The 18,481-nt window shown below is 36.7% G+C and overlaps 1 protein-coding gene across 1 annotated transcript in view; it reads left to right on the top strand.

The window, feature by feature from the left end:
- LOC136835338 (midasin-like) overlaps positions 1–18,481 on the top strand; it is a 130,574-nt gene that overhangs the window by 65,762 nt on the left and 46,331 nt on the right. Inside the window, 7 exon segments of the mRNA XM_067098705.1 lie at positions 1,420–1,521; positions 4,179–4,307; positions 4,539–4,689; positions 5,041–5,165; positions 5,909–6,139; positions 6,398–6,606; positions 10,456–10,610. Of these exon segments, the coding sequence (XP_066954806.1) occupies positions 1,420–1,521; positions 4,179–4,307; positions 4,539–4,689; positions 5,041–5,165; positions 5,909–6,139; positions 6,398–6,606; positions 10,456–10,610 (1,102 nt within the window).

The raw sequence follows: 18,481 nt of genomic DNA, 5'->3' as shown, positions 1-18,481 counted from the left end.
TATAGTACTGTACACTGTAAGTAGGGGGAGTTGACTTTGAGTAATAATAAAGTGCTGCAGAGGATATACTTAAGTCTGGAAGTGCAATTGCTTTGTAGAGGGTGGGGAATTCTCTCACAAGGGTTATAAAGTTATAAATGATTTGTTTAACCAGACCTCTGAACTCTTTTAGGGTTCTTCTCGGGCTGGGAAAGGGTAAGGTCAGCTTATAAACATACCCATACTCATGATTCTTTATACAGCATTTTCATAGCATGAAATTTTAAACTGTATGCCTTGCAATGCAGGAGTAGTAGGTTATATACAGTATAGTTGACAAGCGGCGTTGGTTAACGGTGTTTCAGTGTTACAGCGCTTGGTTAGCAATGTTGTTAACTGGATTTTCAGCGCTGATCTCCAGTTAACAGTGCTGCCACGTGGGGATTTTGCCACTGATCTCTGGTTAACATCGCTGTTAAGTGGTGATTTCAGTGCCGATATCCAGTTAACGGTGCCATTATGCCGGGTTTTCGGCGCTATTATCATTGATTTTCGCTTAGCAGTCTTCAGCTGGGGACAGAACCCCCACTGTTAACCGGGACTGCCTGTATGGTGACAGTTGTGTGTATTGATATCGGTAAGATTCAGTCTTAACACATATATGATAACAATAAGACCATAATTTGATACTGGTCCAAATACCAACCTGATGAAGATCACCAATGTCACATGTGAAGATTTACAGTAAATCCCCCTTATTCACGGGGGATGCGTACCCCATACACACACACACACACACACACACACACAGAAAATAGCTAAAATCCGCAAGTATTTAAAACCCCTCTAAAAACACTTAGAACTGCCTAATTTGATAGTTCAAACAAAAAATAAAAACTAAAAATGCTTATACCTGAGTATTTTAATAGTTTTATCACAAAAAGTGTATTTAGTCATGAAAATGATGTGAAAATACAGTAATTAGTGAATATTTCTGAGTGAAAAATACAGCGAATGGGCGAATTTTCCGCGAATAATGTGTATATATGTTCCATAGAGAAATCCACGAATAGGTGAGACTGCTAATATGGGGGGTTTACTATATATTTGTATATATATAATTATTGTATGTCATCAATACATTAATAAGTTTAGAGTATCAGCCTTCTCTTAAAATTTGCTGTTTTTCCATTATTTTAAGTGTGCAGAAACAATGATTTAAAATGAAGTGCAAAGTTAACTACAGGAAAGATTGAACAAGAGAGGAGTTTGAGAAAATGAGAGTAAATTAATAATGTATGCCTTTGAATGTAAAAAGAATGAATGTCTTTCTTGTGTGCATTTCATATAATACCACTAGTTTCAGTATGTATGTGAAAAACTTATGTTAAGGTAAAGTTTGCAGTAATGTATAATTTTTATGTTTTATTTTTTCAACAGAGTGAGGAAGACAGCAGTGGTAACCTGTTTATGATTCATCATCAGTTACCAGTCCTCGAGTCTCTCATTACGTGTGTCAATATGAACTGGATGGCTCTTTTGGTCAGTGTCATTTTTTCAACTATGTAACTTATGATATTGTAGATTCTCAAAATTATTTTCTTGTCTGTTTCAGGACGAACCCATTACTTAAAATTAGCCCTTTCATGTGCCATGAAAGAACCTAGATGCTTTAGTCCCTCTGAAAAAAATAAAAATCTCTCTCTCTCTCTCTCTCTCTCTCTCTCTCTCTCTCTCTCTCTCTCTCTCTCTCTCTCTCTCTCTCTCTCTCTCTCTCTCTCTCTCTCTCTCTCTCTCTCTCTCTCTCTCTCTCTCTCTCTCTCTCTCTCTCTCTCTCTCTCTCTCTCTCTCTCTCTCTCTCTCTCTCTCTCTCTCTCTCTCTCTCTCTCAATACTGGGGGAAAGTGATGACTCGGAGAGCTGGATGGATCATGTACACAGGACCGTAGGTGGTACATGACAACAGCAGGCTGGATAGCATTGTGAGAAGATCCAAAGCTAGTCTCCCTACTTACATGTGAAGGAAATGGATTCCTTGCAATTGCACTTGAGAATACTCTTTAGAGGAGGATGAACTTCAGCTACATTGGTAACCATTAATGGAAGTCTGGCTGGCAAGAACAACTTAACAGGGAGGGAAATCTCTTGTAAGTAGGTTCTGGGAGCAGAAGAGAGCATCAAAGAACATTAGTAGAAGCAAGAACCAAATGGTTGAAATTAGAGGTACTACTGCTTTCAAAATCTTTGTTGCAGTCTATGTTATGGCTGAAAAGAATAATGAGACCTCAGTATATAATGGCAACTACAGTGGTCATTGTTGATGATATGTTCACTGTAGGAGATGATGTGAAACCATGGACATACCAGTTGGTGTAGGATACAACACTGAAATTGAAGTCATAGTAGACACAACTCGCCCACAGATGAAGTAATAATGTCTGTGATCTGATCATGAAATATTGGAAAGAGCCTCCTCTTCAAATGTTCCTCAAAAGACAAATCTGCAGCTCTCAGGAACTGTAACAAAGGTGTAAGGATGAAGGAGGAAGCCATAGGTACAAGTGAACTGGAACGATGAGCAGGGACCTCAAAGCCTGAGACCAAGGGCAGGGCAGCCAAGGCTGCAAGAAAGTCTTTCCAGAAATGGCAAGGCAATTCCTTGGGTAAGGGGACTGGAGTGGCAGTGCAATTCACTTGGGTAAGGAAACTTTTTAGATGGTGAGTCTTCAACACAAGACAGTGGGAGTTGAAACATTAAAGACAGAATTTTGTGCTTCCACCTTTAGCATGGGATTGATGAAGCAGCATCACAGAGACAGACATCTCAGTCTGGACAGCATGCATGACAGCACAGATTGATGATAAAGAGTCCAAGAAGGAATCCTTAGAGATCTTGGGCGCTCAGTGCTTGTAAGCCCTCCTTTGGACATAAAGAAACCAATGGTCAGTAGACCAACTAGGATATATTGGGCCTGTGTCTGTAAGGAACACTGTTGTCCTCTATGTGAAAGGCACTAAATGTAGGTCCTTAACTAAAGAGAGAACATAAAGGAGTTGCAATCGTGACTGCATAATAAAGGTTACTACTAGAGATCCCCACAAATCCCACCAATATATAAAAGCTCTCTAAGCAGTAATGATAGGATCATGAACCTTAAAGTAGAATAAGCAGTTGAATGTAAAAAGCAGTAACACTGAGAACAGGAAACAGGAAATCTAAGGTAACACGTTACTGTACTGTGAAGCCTTCAAGGAAAACAACTGAGTTAAAGACAAAATTTTATGAATGAAAAGTGTTACTAGAAAAGTACTAATGTGGCAACAAAAAATAAGACTAAAATATGAAGTTAACAAGTAATCCTCATGTATAAAGGAATGATGGAAATTACTTATGAAAAAAATACTCACAATAATACTTGTTGACAAGTGATGCCCCAACTCAGAATATGCCCTCTTACAATGGATTCTCACAAAACAATGAAGACTTGGGGATGACAGAAGTGTGGCCTGGGCTTATGCTGTGGGTCTTTGTCTTCCAGGATTTAATAAGTTGGTGTCATTGGCGAGCATTTGCATGGCAGTAAGACTGCTTATGATTAATGGGTTCATAATGAACAACCTCAAATTTATATGTATTATGAGTAATTTGTTAATATTATTATACAAAAGTTCGGCAGCATTTGATGGGAAGATCAGATAAGTAACAAACACTTTTGTATAGCCTACACTGACAACAGTAATTATATCTGAGTTTTAGCCTAAGCTAAGCTGTGCTTTACACTTACTGTTCAATTATTACAGTTTAGTATCTGCAGGAAGTATCATGTTTAAAAAAAGTAGCCTAGTTTTACTTTAAGTATTATGTTTGGCATATGTTATTTGTGAAAGTGCTTTTTTATTGTGATTTGTATTATGATTAGTTCTTGCCCATCTGTATGCATTTGTTATCCAGTTATTACCAGTGATTATGCCTTAGCTGTAGAAAATTTAATACTTTAGTTATATACTTAAATATAATAAGGTAGATGGTTAAGTTGAGTTATTACTTTGGTCATTAAATCTGTTTTATATCAAGCCAGAACTTTTGTTTTGACTTGATAAATGGCAGTGAGATTTTTTTGTGGTGAGTGGATATGAAGGCAGTATGATTTATTCAATATTTAAACTGCTTTATTTACTATTTTGATATTTGTCTTTTAGATTGGTAACTCTGGTGTCGGTAAGACTTCTGTTGTTAAGCTTTTAGCCAGTGTACTAAATAAACGCCTCTTGACCTTCACTGTCAACTCTGATATGGATGTTACAGAACTTCTTGGAGGATTTCAACAGGTAAGCTGAAAGTTTAATTTATGCTAACTGCTTTATAGAAGGCATCATCATTTTTTTCTAACAACTGTTGGAGTAAGTTGGATCTAGTAATTTTATAAATATTGAAAAAAATAGATATCTGCATTTTCATCCTATCTCCCAGTTGTTTTACCTTCTCTATTGAAATTCCTTAGGTTTTAATTCTGTTAGCAGTAAGCTGTAATACATTACACTTGCATAATCTACTAACAGGTTGATTTTGGGCGTGAATTGGGAGAGGCTGTGAATGATGCAGGTACTTGCATTTGGTCATCGGTACGCGAACAGCTATTGGTTGGAAATTTTGGACTGGCTAAGGAACTGTTGGACATGTGGGATAAGCTTATAATTGCTTATAACTCCAGTAAGTTTTTTATTATTAGAGAAATCAGTTATGATAATGGGCTTAATATATTGTTCCATTTTGAACACTTGTGTTCTTCTACTTTAGCGCTTAAACTGTGTGTGTTTTCATCAGTTTTCCAACTCACTCTTTGTAATTAGATTTAGGTTCACATTATCAGCCTGTCTTTTTCAATTGAATTCTATCGACTTTTGCTTCAGCTTCAACCAGATAATGATCAGATGTACCTAAAGCCACTCTACTTCTCAGCATTACTTTTAATAGCAATAATGGTGTCAGCTTTGTTCAAACTGTAAAAGAATTAGTTATTCGTAGAGTGTGATGTGTATATTGCCCATTTTATTATTTCAGAGGCTGTTAGGACAACATCTGAAGAAATAGCGCACTTTTATAATCAGTGTGATATTTTGACTGAACTTTTAGATACACTGATTGAGAAGAAGCCGCATACAGATGTCAGTTTCTCCGTCAAAAAGGTTGGCATTTTTCTTATATTTTAATTTTTTATTTAAGAGCTTACTTTTGAGGAAGGAAAATTGCTTGACCAAATATTTGCAAGAAACCTTCAGTTCTTCCATTTAGCTTTTTCTTTATTCAGTCCATCCTAATTCTCTGCAGAGATGTTTAACCTTTGTTACTTATCAGATTATCAAGAAAATAGGTTTTTAAGTGGAGTGTAGGATTACTAACATAGGTTTTTTTTATACATTGATTTTGCTTATTTCATTAGTTTGATTCTGTGCTGATGTGGAGTTAGAACATAAAAATACAATTATTTAATGTTTACTCAGTATATCCTCCTTATAGCTGTTTTATTGTGTAGCCATTAATTACAAATTGTTAGTGAGATACAGTACTGTGATAAGATGAAAATAGTATGTATCTTTCCCAGCCACCATTGCAGTAAAGTCTGATTAAAGAACCAGAAACATTAATCCATAAAGTGAGAAAGTTCTTTTGATGTAAAAACTAGTATTGCAATAATTTTATTGGAGATAAGAGTCATTATGCAATGAATAATCATGAATCTATTTGGTGTTAAAAGGCAAAAGATGACTTGCAAGGAGGGTCCAGGTAATTGGAGCAGGTTTTTTGTAGTTTTATTGCTTTTAGATTTTACTGGATATCTTAATTTTTGTATATATAAAAATTACAGTATGAATGGCGTTTAAGTGCTGGAAGCTGAGATAAAGTTGAATGAATCTGTCATATTTTTCAGGGAAAGAAGAGGAAGATTAGGCATGAAATGAATGGAAATGATGAATTAGGTGCACAACAAAAGAAGAAGAAGAAAGGCCAGCAGACAGATGGATGGGATGAAATGAACATTATTCTGGATCAAGTAAAGAGACTAAGAGATTTTGTTCATAAACTCAGAGAACGAGTTCAGGTTGCAGGAGGAGTATCTGGTGGCGGCACTTTTCACTGGGTTGACTCTGTTCTTGTGAAGGTAGGGATACACTTTTATATTCATAGTTTCATAGTTTCATACTTTGACGTAAATTTGGTGCCATGCAAATAGGATATTTAGCCAAGGTAATTATCACTGTTTAAGTTATTCGAATACATTCGGGAAAGCATTTCATTGGTATATTATTAGAAGCCTCAAGTATGAGTAATGTATTCAGTAACCTGAAAGTTAACTAGTTTGGCAAATGCATTTAGTTTATGCAGAATTGTTTATTCATTATAACTCTTCTATTTCAAGGCTGTTCGTGATGGAGACTGGTTATTAATAGATGGAGTGAATGTTTGTTCTGCATCTGTCTTGGATCGGCTAAATGCAATGTTAGAGCCAGGTGGTGTTTTGGCAATTAGTGAGAGAGGTGTGGTGGATGGTGCAGTTCCCAGTATCACTCCACACCCAAACTTCAGGCTATTTCTGGCAATGGACCCCCAGTATGGAGAGATTTCAAGGTAAGGTTGGAAAGTAATTTTGTGTTTTAAAATTTTTTCATAATAATCGTTGTACAGAATATCTTTTGGGATATGAGTTGTTATATGACTTTGGTGTTATGAAAATAGCTGTGAGATGCATTAATAGACATCAATACAAATTATACATTGCAAAATTTTTGGAGAGTAGAATCTCTCATTCAACTTGGACAAGTACTGAGCCAATTTTGAGATTATGTGGTGAGCCATCTTAATACTTTAGAGAAGCCTAGGGCCAGAATTAATGTGATTAAGAAGTGTTTGTTTATATCAGTATTTTAGGATTTTTTTTATTTGAATGAAAATTGCAAATTAAGAGGAAAGGAAGAAATAAATCGGCTTCTTTTGAGTGTTTAAAACTGAATATTACTATCTGTACGGCATTAATAGACATATAGTCTGTTGTATATTTCACATTAAATTCCTGTCGTGAAAAATTATGCAATAGGTCCAAACTTAGTAAACTGATTAAGCCCAGAGATCATTCAGTAAAGTAATGTTGTCATGATGATTGCAAAGGACTTGGAGACCCTGTGTTGGAAATGTTTTATGCCTCAGGTGATAGTAGCTAAGTTAAAAACCCTTTTATTTGCTAGTTTACACTGCTGATCATTAGCTAAGGGTTGATAGTGTTACCTTCCTAAACTAGTTGTATGCACCTCTGCAGAGTTTACAACTGGAAACAGTTCTTGTTCTACAATTCTACAGGATACCAGGCAATGTAACTTGCCTGGCATCCTGTAGAATTGTTTTGTAATGGGATTCAGTTGGTTCTGTAGGTTTCATGGTAGGAACAGGAATCCGACCTGAGTTGTTGAGGCAAAGGATTTTTTGTTAGCGGGTAGTTTACTTGATATGAAGCTAGTTTGGATAACCGAATGCAAAACTTCATAAATGCCATTGAGGTATTGCTACCAGTTTGCTGCTATATTTGAGTACATTCCCTGGATATACTGCATTTCAAGTGTTAGAGAAATTCAGCTTTGTTTATTTGTTCATAAATTTTTTTTTACTTGTTTACATATATTGTAAACCGATTCAGTAAGACCACTGAGTAACATTTCTAGACTCTTAGGGATCACTTAGAGCATTTTTCCTGGAATGAGAATTGAAAATCAGGGCAAGGTAAATTAAAGTTTTATAGTTAGCTGCAAAGAAACTGAAGCAAATGGATGGAAAGTAAATAGCAGAGAGCAAGGCAAGGTAATGGGATGCCCAAGAGACATTGAAAAAACCTTTAATACTGCCAACCTTGGCTTGGCTGTAAGCTATACAGATACACCCCAAACTTGCGTGGGGTTAGGTTGCAGAACCCCTCACACAAGGTGAATTTTTGCGTAAGTTTGGCATGGTCTGTAAAAGTGCTACTAAATTCCTATTTTTAAAGTTTAAACACTAATTATGACCCTAATCATACTCCCAAATTATTAAGCTAACTTTTAAATGAAATTAAAGTTACTTCAATTTCATTTAAAAGTTATCTTAATACATTACCTTTAATAAAAAGAAATAAATGGTTGACATAAAAATAGAGAGTTGGAAGAGAATTTCTGTCTCTCTCCCCTTCCAACCGAACTATTTTCAGAAGTCTTCTCAAGCTCTTTTTAATAACTTCTTTATTCTGTGTCTCTTTCTGTTTGTTCTGAAATGCTTTTCCATGAACAAACTCTTTTTTATTTTGACTAATACAACTCTTAGTTATTGTCTGTGTGTTTTAGAACGTATTTGCCACACTAGCACATTTACACTTCGTAGACGGTACAGGTAAAATTAGATCAATTTAAACTATTTACTGTACAGGTAAAGAGAGAGAGAGATAGATAAGGGTTGTCCTTACTTGAGAGAATGAAATTATTTATTAATTATTACAGAGACAGAGAGAATAACACGAGAGAGAGAGAGAGATTGTCCATACTTGAAATATCAAGTTAAATTATTTATGAATTATTACGGAGACAGAGAGAATAACTTGAGAGAGAGAAGTTATTCTTATGTAACGTAAGAATAACTTCTCTCTCTCATGTTATTCTCTCTGCCTCCGTAATAATTCATAAATAATTTAAATTTAACTTGATATTTCTCTCTCTGGACTCTCTCTCTCTCTCTCTCTCTCTCTCTCTCTCTCTCTCTCTCTCTCCGTAATAATTAATAAATAATTTCATTCTCTCAAGTAAGGACAACCCTTATCTATCTCTCTCTCTTTACCTGTACAGTAAATAGTTTAAATTGATCTAATTTCACTGTACCGTCTCTGAAGTATAAATGCGTAGTGTGGCAAATACGTTTCTGGCTCACGCCAGACAATAACTAAGGTTGTTAGTCAACATAAACACTGTTTGTTCATGAAAAGCATTTCAGAACAAACAGAAAGAAGATATAGAATAAAAGTTATTAAAAGAGCTTGAAGACTTCTGAAAATAGTTTGGTTTGGAAGGGAGAGACAGAAGTCTCTTCCAACTCTCTGTTTTATGTCAACCATTTATTTCTTTTTATTGAGTAATGTATTAAGCTAACTTTAAAATGAAATTGAAGTAACTGAATTTCATTTTAAAGATATTCAATATTAACCAACTTTTAAGTAAAATTTATTGTATTTCATTTAAAGGTAACTAATACATTACCTGTAAAATAAAGAAATAAATGAATTTGATGTATATAGGGAGAATGTGAAGATTAGTATACTATTTCTCTCTCTCTCTCCCTCCCCATTCCACTGATCTATTTTTAGAAGTCTTCTCGCTTTGTTTTAAAATCTTCTTTATTCTGTCTCTTTCTTTGTTCTGAAATGCTCTATGTCTCTAATATTTTAGAATGGCACATACTGTACATTTGTAGATGGTACAGGTAAATTTAGATCAATTTAAAATTATTTACTGTACAGTGAGGCATGCGAGAAACAATGTCGTGGGTTGTGGTAACTACGAGAGAGAGAGAGAGATAAGAGAGTTGTCATTACGTAAGAGAATTTTTATGAATTATTATGGACAGAGAAAGAGAAAATTACCTGAGAAACCTTTGACTCACTAATCAGCAACACTCCCCCTTCTTGTCATGTTAAATCAACGTGTCTAACAGCTTTGCCTTCGAGCTTTTTACAAAAGATGGGGGAAAGATATTTGTTTGTTTAAAATACATATCACATATGAATTTTGTAATTACAGTTATATTATGTGTATTATTATTATTTGGTTTGAGTATTTATTATTAGGTAAAAAATTTATTCATCATACAAAACAAATGAACATATACATACCATAAAAAATTCTCGTCTCAGTAAAAGAGAAATTGTTACTTTATTATTTAAATGTTATTTTAATTTATGAAAGCTTGAAAACTTATAAAATGTAAAAATTAAACATAAACACTTTTGCAGGGTTTCTGGTATTCTAATATTTGCATCTGTGAAAAACTCATATATGACAATTAGTTAGGTTCCAATGAAAAGTTTGCGTGTCTGTGAATCGCGCCCAACTGGAATTCAACATAAATTAGAGATTACTACCAGCCCTGTAAAGCTCACACTTAGGATTTGTTCTGAAATTAAAACTGGAAATTGGAGTAGGATAAGCTGAAGTATTTAGATTGCTTAGTAGGAGAGACCAAAGAGAATGAATGAAAAGTAATACTGTAGGCAGAAAGCAGTGTAGCTGGGAGCCAAAGGGTTGCTGCAAAGAAGTTTTAGTACCTCATACAGGGTGTTATGCAAGGCACACTTGTCAGATATATCCTTATGAGGAGGCATTTTCATGTACTGTATATGACACACTTATCAGTATCAGATTACAATATTGTTACAGATACTGCAAAAACTAACGTTTTTTACAATTTCAGGGCTATGCGAAATCGTGGTTTGGAGATTTGTCCCCTCGAAGCTTGGGAGTTGAGTTTGGATATTCGATCACTGCTGCAGCAGAGTGGCTTGTATTCTCCTGAGTTACAAAACAAGCTTACTAGTTTACATCATGCTGTTAATGAAGTCCTTCCAGGTAAAAAAAAATTTCATTATGATTTATGATTTTCCCACTGGAATAAATGGAACGTTGGTGGTTGCAAACGTATGGCACCAATTTGGCTAGTAGAGCAGTTTGATTACTCAGCTGAAAGTTGTCTTTATGGTACTGTTAATGGTGTAATCTAAACATAACAGAATATGCAAGTTTAAAACTGTGTTTTTATGACACAAAACATGTTCGTTCATTATAATCCATTAATCATAAGATGTATTCTATATGAAACTCATCCCGGTCACTCGTTTAATTCTGAGATGAACATACCAACTCCCTCCAGTGTACATAATTTATTATGTCAGCTGTATTAAGTCAAAATGTCTTGTCCAGGCATATGCTTGAGGAGTTTCAAGTGTGTTTGATGCCAGTGTCCCTCTTCCTGTGGTGTGGCCAAATTTATAAATATTGATTAAATTATTTTCTTGTAGAATATCTAGCTTGCCTGTTTTGAAAATCATCTTCAGCAAATTATTATTACATCAATATATAAATTCTTAGGAAATTTAACTTTATGAAAACCTGTAGAGCCTAATGTCAATCTTTTTTTGGTCATTATTTGTTGAAACAAAACTTCTGGCAGAGAGACTTTTAAGTTAGAAAGAAGCGGATGAAAATATGGCTGTTAATGTAACTAAGACAAATGAATTTGATTAGAAGGAAATGTGAGGAGCATATAAGGAGCAAATGGATAAAAAAATGGGCTAGGGTTGAAGACATGTAAGTGAAATGAATGGATGGTAATATGTAAACTTCCAAAGTGGCTCATCGAGATAGTGGGGAGTGTTTGTGAGTGGAGGTTAGGAAAAAATGGGTTATGGTAGTAGCTGGTCTTCTTCTTTTAAAGCTATATCTTTAGCACTGTTGGGTTTTCACCATTATGTAGGAACAAAGCTTTCTTAATATAATAATAGTTTCTCAGGTGTTTTAAATTAGAATAGTGTTTTCCTTTTCCTTATATTTTTTAATGTCATAAAAATTTATAATATTTCCACCTTTATATTCTTGGGTAGCTGTAACTGAGTCTTTGTCTTAAGAGAAGCACACAGTAATTTCACTAAGTCCACAAATTGGACCTGGGGTTTTTCACTGAGTCTTTAGAGTCACTTCACCAAATGTCTACACTCTTCCCCTTGATGCCCCAATTCTGCATGTCTCTGGTTCATCCTCTTGTGTTATATGGGATTCTGCTGTGACATCATAGTTTGAAACCATTGCCATCTCTAAACTTTCTTAAGCGTTTTTGCTATCATACATCATTTCAATAGCTTCATTGATTCTTTATGTCGTTCAATTAAAAAGCTACAGTCTGGTTGATGATTTAGAGACACTATCGTTTTCCTGTAGAAGCCATGACCCCTTCACTGGCGACCTTTTATTTTCTGTTGGATTCACTGAAAGGTGCTGACTAAATATTGTTCACATTCACAATACAAAACAGCATTTCGATTGCACCTTTATGGCTAGACAGACACCTGCAGAGATCGGGTGTTATTCTGTTGTGCCTTCTTGTATCTGTACAATTTTATAAGTGGAAGGAGTAAATAAGTTATATGTAAATTCCATGTTGGGGTCATAGATACAGTGGCGTGTTTATGTTTTGGGAGGTTAGGAAGAGGGAGTAAATACAGCAAGTGGTTGGTTGAGAAGGAAGTGTCTCGTGAAAGAAAAACAATTGAGGTTTTAGGTACAGTGATGTGAAAGAAAATAACAAATGCAGGAAAACAGGAAGTTGTGTAAGGTCATTGAAAGAAGTTACAGAGAAAGAAGGCATGTAATAAAAATGGAAAGGGGAAAGCAGCCAAGAATTACAGGAGTAATAAGTTGTACTGGGAAGTGACTGCAGAGAGGATAGCTGATGAGCAAATGTATCTCAGAGTAAAAGATGCAAATGGAGAGATGCTGTCTAAAGTGAATGCAGTCCTAGGTCAGTGGAGGGAGTATTGGAAGATTTGTTGAATGTGGAGGATGGAAGAAAAGCAGAGCTGTGAATGACAAAGAATAGAAAAAATTATTGTAAGTTTAAGAATGTTTTTGGAAGAGATTGTTGAGGATGTAGTGAAGGCAACTGAGAGGCCGAAGAATGTTGATGTGAGTACAAGTGAGATGATTACTATATATGTTAATAGTGCAATTTGATGGCTGATCAGGGTTTGCAAAATGCTCAAGATGGTGAAAAGCTCAGAAGGAATAGCTAATTGAGGTGAATGTAAGAATTTTAGGGCATAATGTAAATATACTAGGCATGCTAGGGAAGATTAATTGCAAGACGTTGAGAAAGCAGATGACAGATTACTTTGAAAAAGAAGAACAGTGCTGGTTTATACAGTGCAGGTATATGTATCGTGTTTGTTATGAAAGTTATAGGAGAAGTTTGAAAGTAAATTGAAAAAGCTGTATGTGAAATACATTGACTAATAAAAGCATGGTAGCATCAGCAGAGAGGCAGTACAGTTTAGGAAAAGGTTATGATAGCATTGATTGAGTGGTAATATGGAAGAAGAGGTTTTAAGAATGATTAACACTTTTGCTGGAAGTGAATCGTGTTAGAATACAGGTATAGAGTTGTGGGAAAAGGACCAATGAAATGTGAATGGATGAGTATTATAGATAATACAGTACAGGCAGTCCCCGGTTATTGGTTGCCTTGGTTATCAGCAATCCGGTTTTGTGGTGCCGATCCCCGGTTATCGGCTCTGATAACCGGGTATCAGCGCTAATAACCAGGGATCGGCGCTATTATCACCGATTTTCGGTTATCGGCGATTTTCAGTTATCATGCTGTCGGGAACGGAACCCCCGCTGATAACTGGGGACTGCCTGTACTTATCTTGGATAGTGAAGAAAAACTGTAGAAACTTGTGGAAGAATTTAAATTTTGCAAGGGAGAAGTGGAGTAAATGTGAGCAAGAGGAATGTTGTGAGGGTAGTTAGGTGCCAGGATGATGTAGTACAGTAATAAATCAGGTTTTGACGTAGGAGAAACCTATTTTTGGTAGCCGCTGTGAGTCCTCAGATTGGTTAATCTCTCATGCTCCCCCCAGGGCTCCATAAGACAGACCAACCAATTATAAAGTAATTCCTTTATACATGTAGTTGTCTCAGCCAGAATAGTGGTTGTTGGCACAGTGATAGAATATAAAGGACTCAGGACAGGTGGGCTCTATCTTCTGTCTTACAGTGACTACCTAGGCTCCACTTCACACTCGTACGGATGTGGCAACAGCCTGTTCCGGCCAACTTCATTATACGCCAGGTCTGCGCAATATAAATGTTCACCCCAGTCCCATGCCTTTTTGTCAGGGAAAGTGGGTGGGTTTGAGGACTCACAGCAGCTACCAAAAATAGGTTTTTCCTATGTCAAAACCTGTTTTTGATAGCATAGTCGCTGTTTGTCCTCAAAGGAAATTGACCGGTGATGAAATGGCTTAGCTCTTACTAGATAAATCCCAACAACCCAGATAATTTTTGGTCCAAGGCATAGTCACAGGTTATTAACCATTTTCTTTATTCCGGATACCCTTACGGTTTGGCAGCACAGTAAGAACAGGAAACAACACACAAACCAATATATTTATTATTCTTATGGTTCAAAGGTGGCTTATCTAATTATGTCGGGTCTGGCTGCAGGGTTATTGTGCCTTCCCCAGCAAAATCTCAGCATGACCACCACTCTCATGGCAATAGTGTTTCAGAAATTTTTTATTCAAGGTAAAGTCACAGTTTATCAACAGTTTTGTTTATTCTGGGTGCCCATTTGGGTCTGGCAATAAACAACAGGAGACACACCAACCTATAAATGTGTTATTCATTGTGGTTCTACAGTAACTTGCCTAATTATGTTGGGTCTGGATGCAGGATTATTGTGCCTTCACCATTTCGGGAATACTGTCTCTAATAATCACTCTGTACACTTGAAGTCTTCTTCAAAGGAGACATTTCTGAAGAAAGTTAATGATATACAGTGGGTCCCCGCTAGATCACTGATCAGTAATCACACCTTCAGTTAGTCGCAGTTTTTTCTCTGAAACTTTTCTCCAAATATATTGCAGAAAAGTCACTGATTTGGAATTTTTTCATAGAGCAGTATTCACTAATTACTGTATTTTCATTTTATTTTTATGACTAAATACATTTTTTATGATAAAAAAATGATTTACTAATTTTCAAATGTTAATATTACTGGAAACAGGAAAATATCAGTAAAATGCTAAATTAAAATCCCACAAAATCACAAAACAGCTTACCAATGTACATAAACACCTCAGTTCTCTCTCTCTCTCTCTCTCTCTCTCTCTCTCTCTCTCTCTCTCTCTCTCTCTCTCTCTCTCTCTCAATGAAATATGAATTACTGTATCATAAACTTTAAATACAAAATTAAAAAATTCCATTAATACATTTGTTTCTTTTAGCAACAAAACAATATTTTCTTAATTCTTTTGGTAGTAGGCTCATCAGCTGTTTCTGAGAATGTAAACATTACAGATGCTGGGACGATCGTTTTTTTTTTTTTTCACATATTACAATGATAGTAGATCCAAATAATAATACAGTATAAATGGATTCTTTTTTTCAGTGCATATTTAAATATTTAAGTACTGTACAGTATTTAACTCTGCTTGTGAATTCCCAATGTTTCCCCCATATAAAAAAGAAAACAGGACATTTTTAAGGGTAATGGTGTAAGATGACTGAAATTATATTAAAGGGTTTTAGGATGATAGCTTAAGGTATATTTGGTGTTTGAACTAGTAAAAGAAGCATTTATAAACATTTTTTAGAGGGGGCTCTTTAGTGTTTGAACTATTTAAATAGCCAGTTATAAGCATTTTTAAGGGGGGGTGGGGAATACCAACTTAACGCTGATTTTTGCTTAATGCAGGTGGTTGTGGTCCCTAACCCCCACGATTACGGGGGACACACTGTACTCACCTTTTGGCTGTCATGCTGACTTAGGAAAGGAGTTAAGGTCTGCCTTTTTAATGAGGGCCACTAAAATAATTCTCAGCCCATGTAGAGAGAGTGGTTTGTTTGCCGTACGGTGTAGGAAAAATAGGACCATCTAGGATGGTTATTATGACATCTAGGTAAAGCTTAAGTGCTTGAACCAGGCATAATATTTTATATGAAATACTGAGTTTGTTTATCAGAAAAGGGGAGTTTCCCTTTAAAAAGATCCTCATTCTTGGCCAGGAATGATAGGCCAGAAGACAAAAGCAAATGAAAACTAGGTGTATGAGTGATGAAATTTTGTCCCTGTCTAAAAGGGCCTAGTATGCTAATCCGAGCTCTTGATGCCAAAGCATTCAAGAAGACTACCTGTTGTAGCATGTGAGTTTTAGTTGTATTGGGCCCATGAATTGAGGGAGTGACAGAATTCTAAGAACTTTATTCAGTGACCAGGTAATGGGAAACCTTGCAGGAGGTGACCTTTGCAGTGTAAGAGATTGGAGAATGGATTTAACAATTTCTGAGAATAAATTCCAAACCATATGGTAAGGGTTCCACCAGTGCTGCCTTGTATACCGTGATTGTTGAAATAGCAAAGCGCTTGACCTCAGAAGATAATCAAATGTAAAACTGTTTTCACAGATTTCAACTGGGCTCTCAGTGTGGAGGTATTCTAACCACATTACCCATACGGACTGGTATGTTGGATAGGTGAAGTCCGTAGTTTTGCGCTAGGTACCTAGCAATGTTGGGCAAATAATCTTCACGTAAGACTAGATTTAAAATTCCACGTGAAGGTTGTGGCTCAGAATGGAGGATGTGTAGACAGCTTCCCCTCCGTCTCTCTGGGGTAGAACAACAGATGGCAATGGAATCTGTTCTTTTGCCTCGTGTTGAAGGTATAAGGAACCAATGACCGTTTGGCTAATTCGGGCCTACTAGGCAAACAGATCCTTTGAAAGCTAGTAGATTGTTCAAAGCTTTTGAAACCTGGGACAATGAATGAAAAAGTCTTGTAGGAATGCATCTCTTGCTCTTACCTGAATGTCCAGGTTCAGTGATGCATACACTGGAAGTTGATGGTTCACGCTTGTGGCAAACTGGTCCACTTCTGGATTGTGGAAGCATTTTAGCAGTTACTGACTTGGGAGGAGCTAGGCATGAGCATAACCTCTTTATATAAGACATTGCAGTCATATTGTCTAAGATGAACAAAATGAGAGTCCCTTTTGGAGGTTTCAGTTTTCTGAAATGGAAAGACAGCCAATAGCCCTAGGAAATAAGGATGACACTCCCTCCGAGCAAGTGACCATCTTCCCCCTATCTGACAATCCTCCCAGTGGCCTCCCCAACCTGTCAAGGATACATCCATATGTAATATCACTCATATGAACAGTGGAATCAGATCGGCCTGTTTGTGAGAGACCCCTTCCAGGTCCACAGACAGAGTATCTTCACAATCTCAGACCCAAACTGTAACAGGCCTAGACTTTGTTCCAGTTGTCATCTGGAAAAACTGGGCTGTGGAAGGAATCTTCTAAGTCCCTCCTTATTCTGGTTTGAGTTCTTTGGGAAGAGACAGTTGGCCACAAAGAGTAGCCCAACAAAGTCCCAGCCTCAAAAAAGATCTGCTGGATGTAAGGTGGAAATTGTTCTTAAGAAATCTTTTAACTGGAGTCTGTCAACTACCACTCTCAGGTTTCATTGGCTCCCCAGATTAGCCAGTCATCTAGGTGGGCCACGAGTTAAAATCCTTCATTCCTGAGCTCCCATAAAATAGGTACAGAATATATAAAAATTTATGCAAACAATATGTTTGTTCAAATTTGACAGGTCAAGGATCACCCTTAGTTTGGAGGAATGCTTCTTGGGGAGGCTGAAGATTGGTGGCAAATAAAGCACGTGCTTTTAAAAGGGGGTCTGGTTTTTGGAAAAAACTATTTTAGAGGAGGGGGAGGGTGATTCCATCTCTATCCTAGCCCATTGTGAATTATACTGTGTTCTCCAAGGGGAGGACTTACACTGCATGTTATGCTGTAGAAGACAACCCCAACCATGCAAGTCCTAGGGGGCTGTATTTCTTCCATTCCTTGTAATATGCAGTCCAGAAGTTGATTTATCTTTCCCCTAGTAGGAGTGTCTTCTTTGGTTTGAAAGGGTTGCTGATGCTATTGTTGTTCTTTCTTCTGATGTCAGAGGGGTCCTTTATTAGTGACTGGAGACTTGTACAGCTCTGATTCACATCAAGCTTTCTTTGGCTAAGGAAGAGGTAACTCTCAAGGGTAATTTCCCAGATTCCCCTTTTTTAAGAACAGTATATATTATGCAATTCTGTTGTCTGGCTCATTCAATGGTTTGTGTGACAAGACTTCAAAAAGGGTCCTAACAGATGGGAAGAAAGTAATAGGAAGGTTACAATGGGGAGCGAAAAGTTGGAGCCCACCAATGCTTCCTTTCAAGTCTTAATTCGACACTCCAGAAAGTTGTAAAGTGCTTCCAATAGGGTCCACATAAGTGTTTTGCTACTGCAGTGAACATTGTTCTGGTAGACACTGGAAACTCATTAATTAGGTGGAGCGTAGCATAAAATTCAGCCATGGCTGTCCTGAGATTTTTGTTGTGGGGGTCCCAAATTGCTGGGTAGCCATGTCCAGTGGAAGCTTTTTCCTTTCATAAGGGAGGACAATGTTGCTCATTCTGTTGTAACACTATCAGATACTGGGTTGGTGGAGACAAATGGCTTTAAACTCGTTTCCAAGTCATCACAAAATTTGGAAGTTCCATCTTCACATGGTTGGTTGTTTTAAAAGGTGAAGAGACAAAAGGCTGATGCCTCCCAGAGAGGTTATTAGTTTGGAGCCCTGGGGAGGAACCATGAGAATGTAACTCCTTTGAGGACGAAC

This window comes from Macrobrachium rosenbergii, chromosome 55 (assembly GCF_040412425.1).
Source record: "Macrobrachium rosenbergii isolate ZJJX-2024 chromosome 55, ASM4041242v1, whole genome shotgun sequence".
NCBI lineage: Eukaryota > Metazoa > Arthropoda > Malacostraca > Decapoda > Palaemonidae > Macrobrachium > Macrobrachium rosenbergii.
The sequence above is the reverse complement of the archived record's forward strand: the minus strand, read 5'-3'. Positions and strand labels throughout refer to the sequence as shown.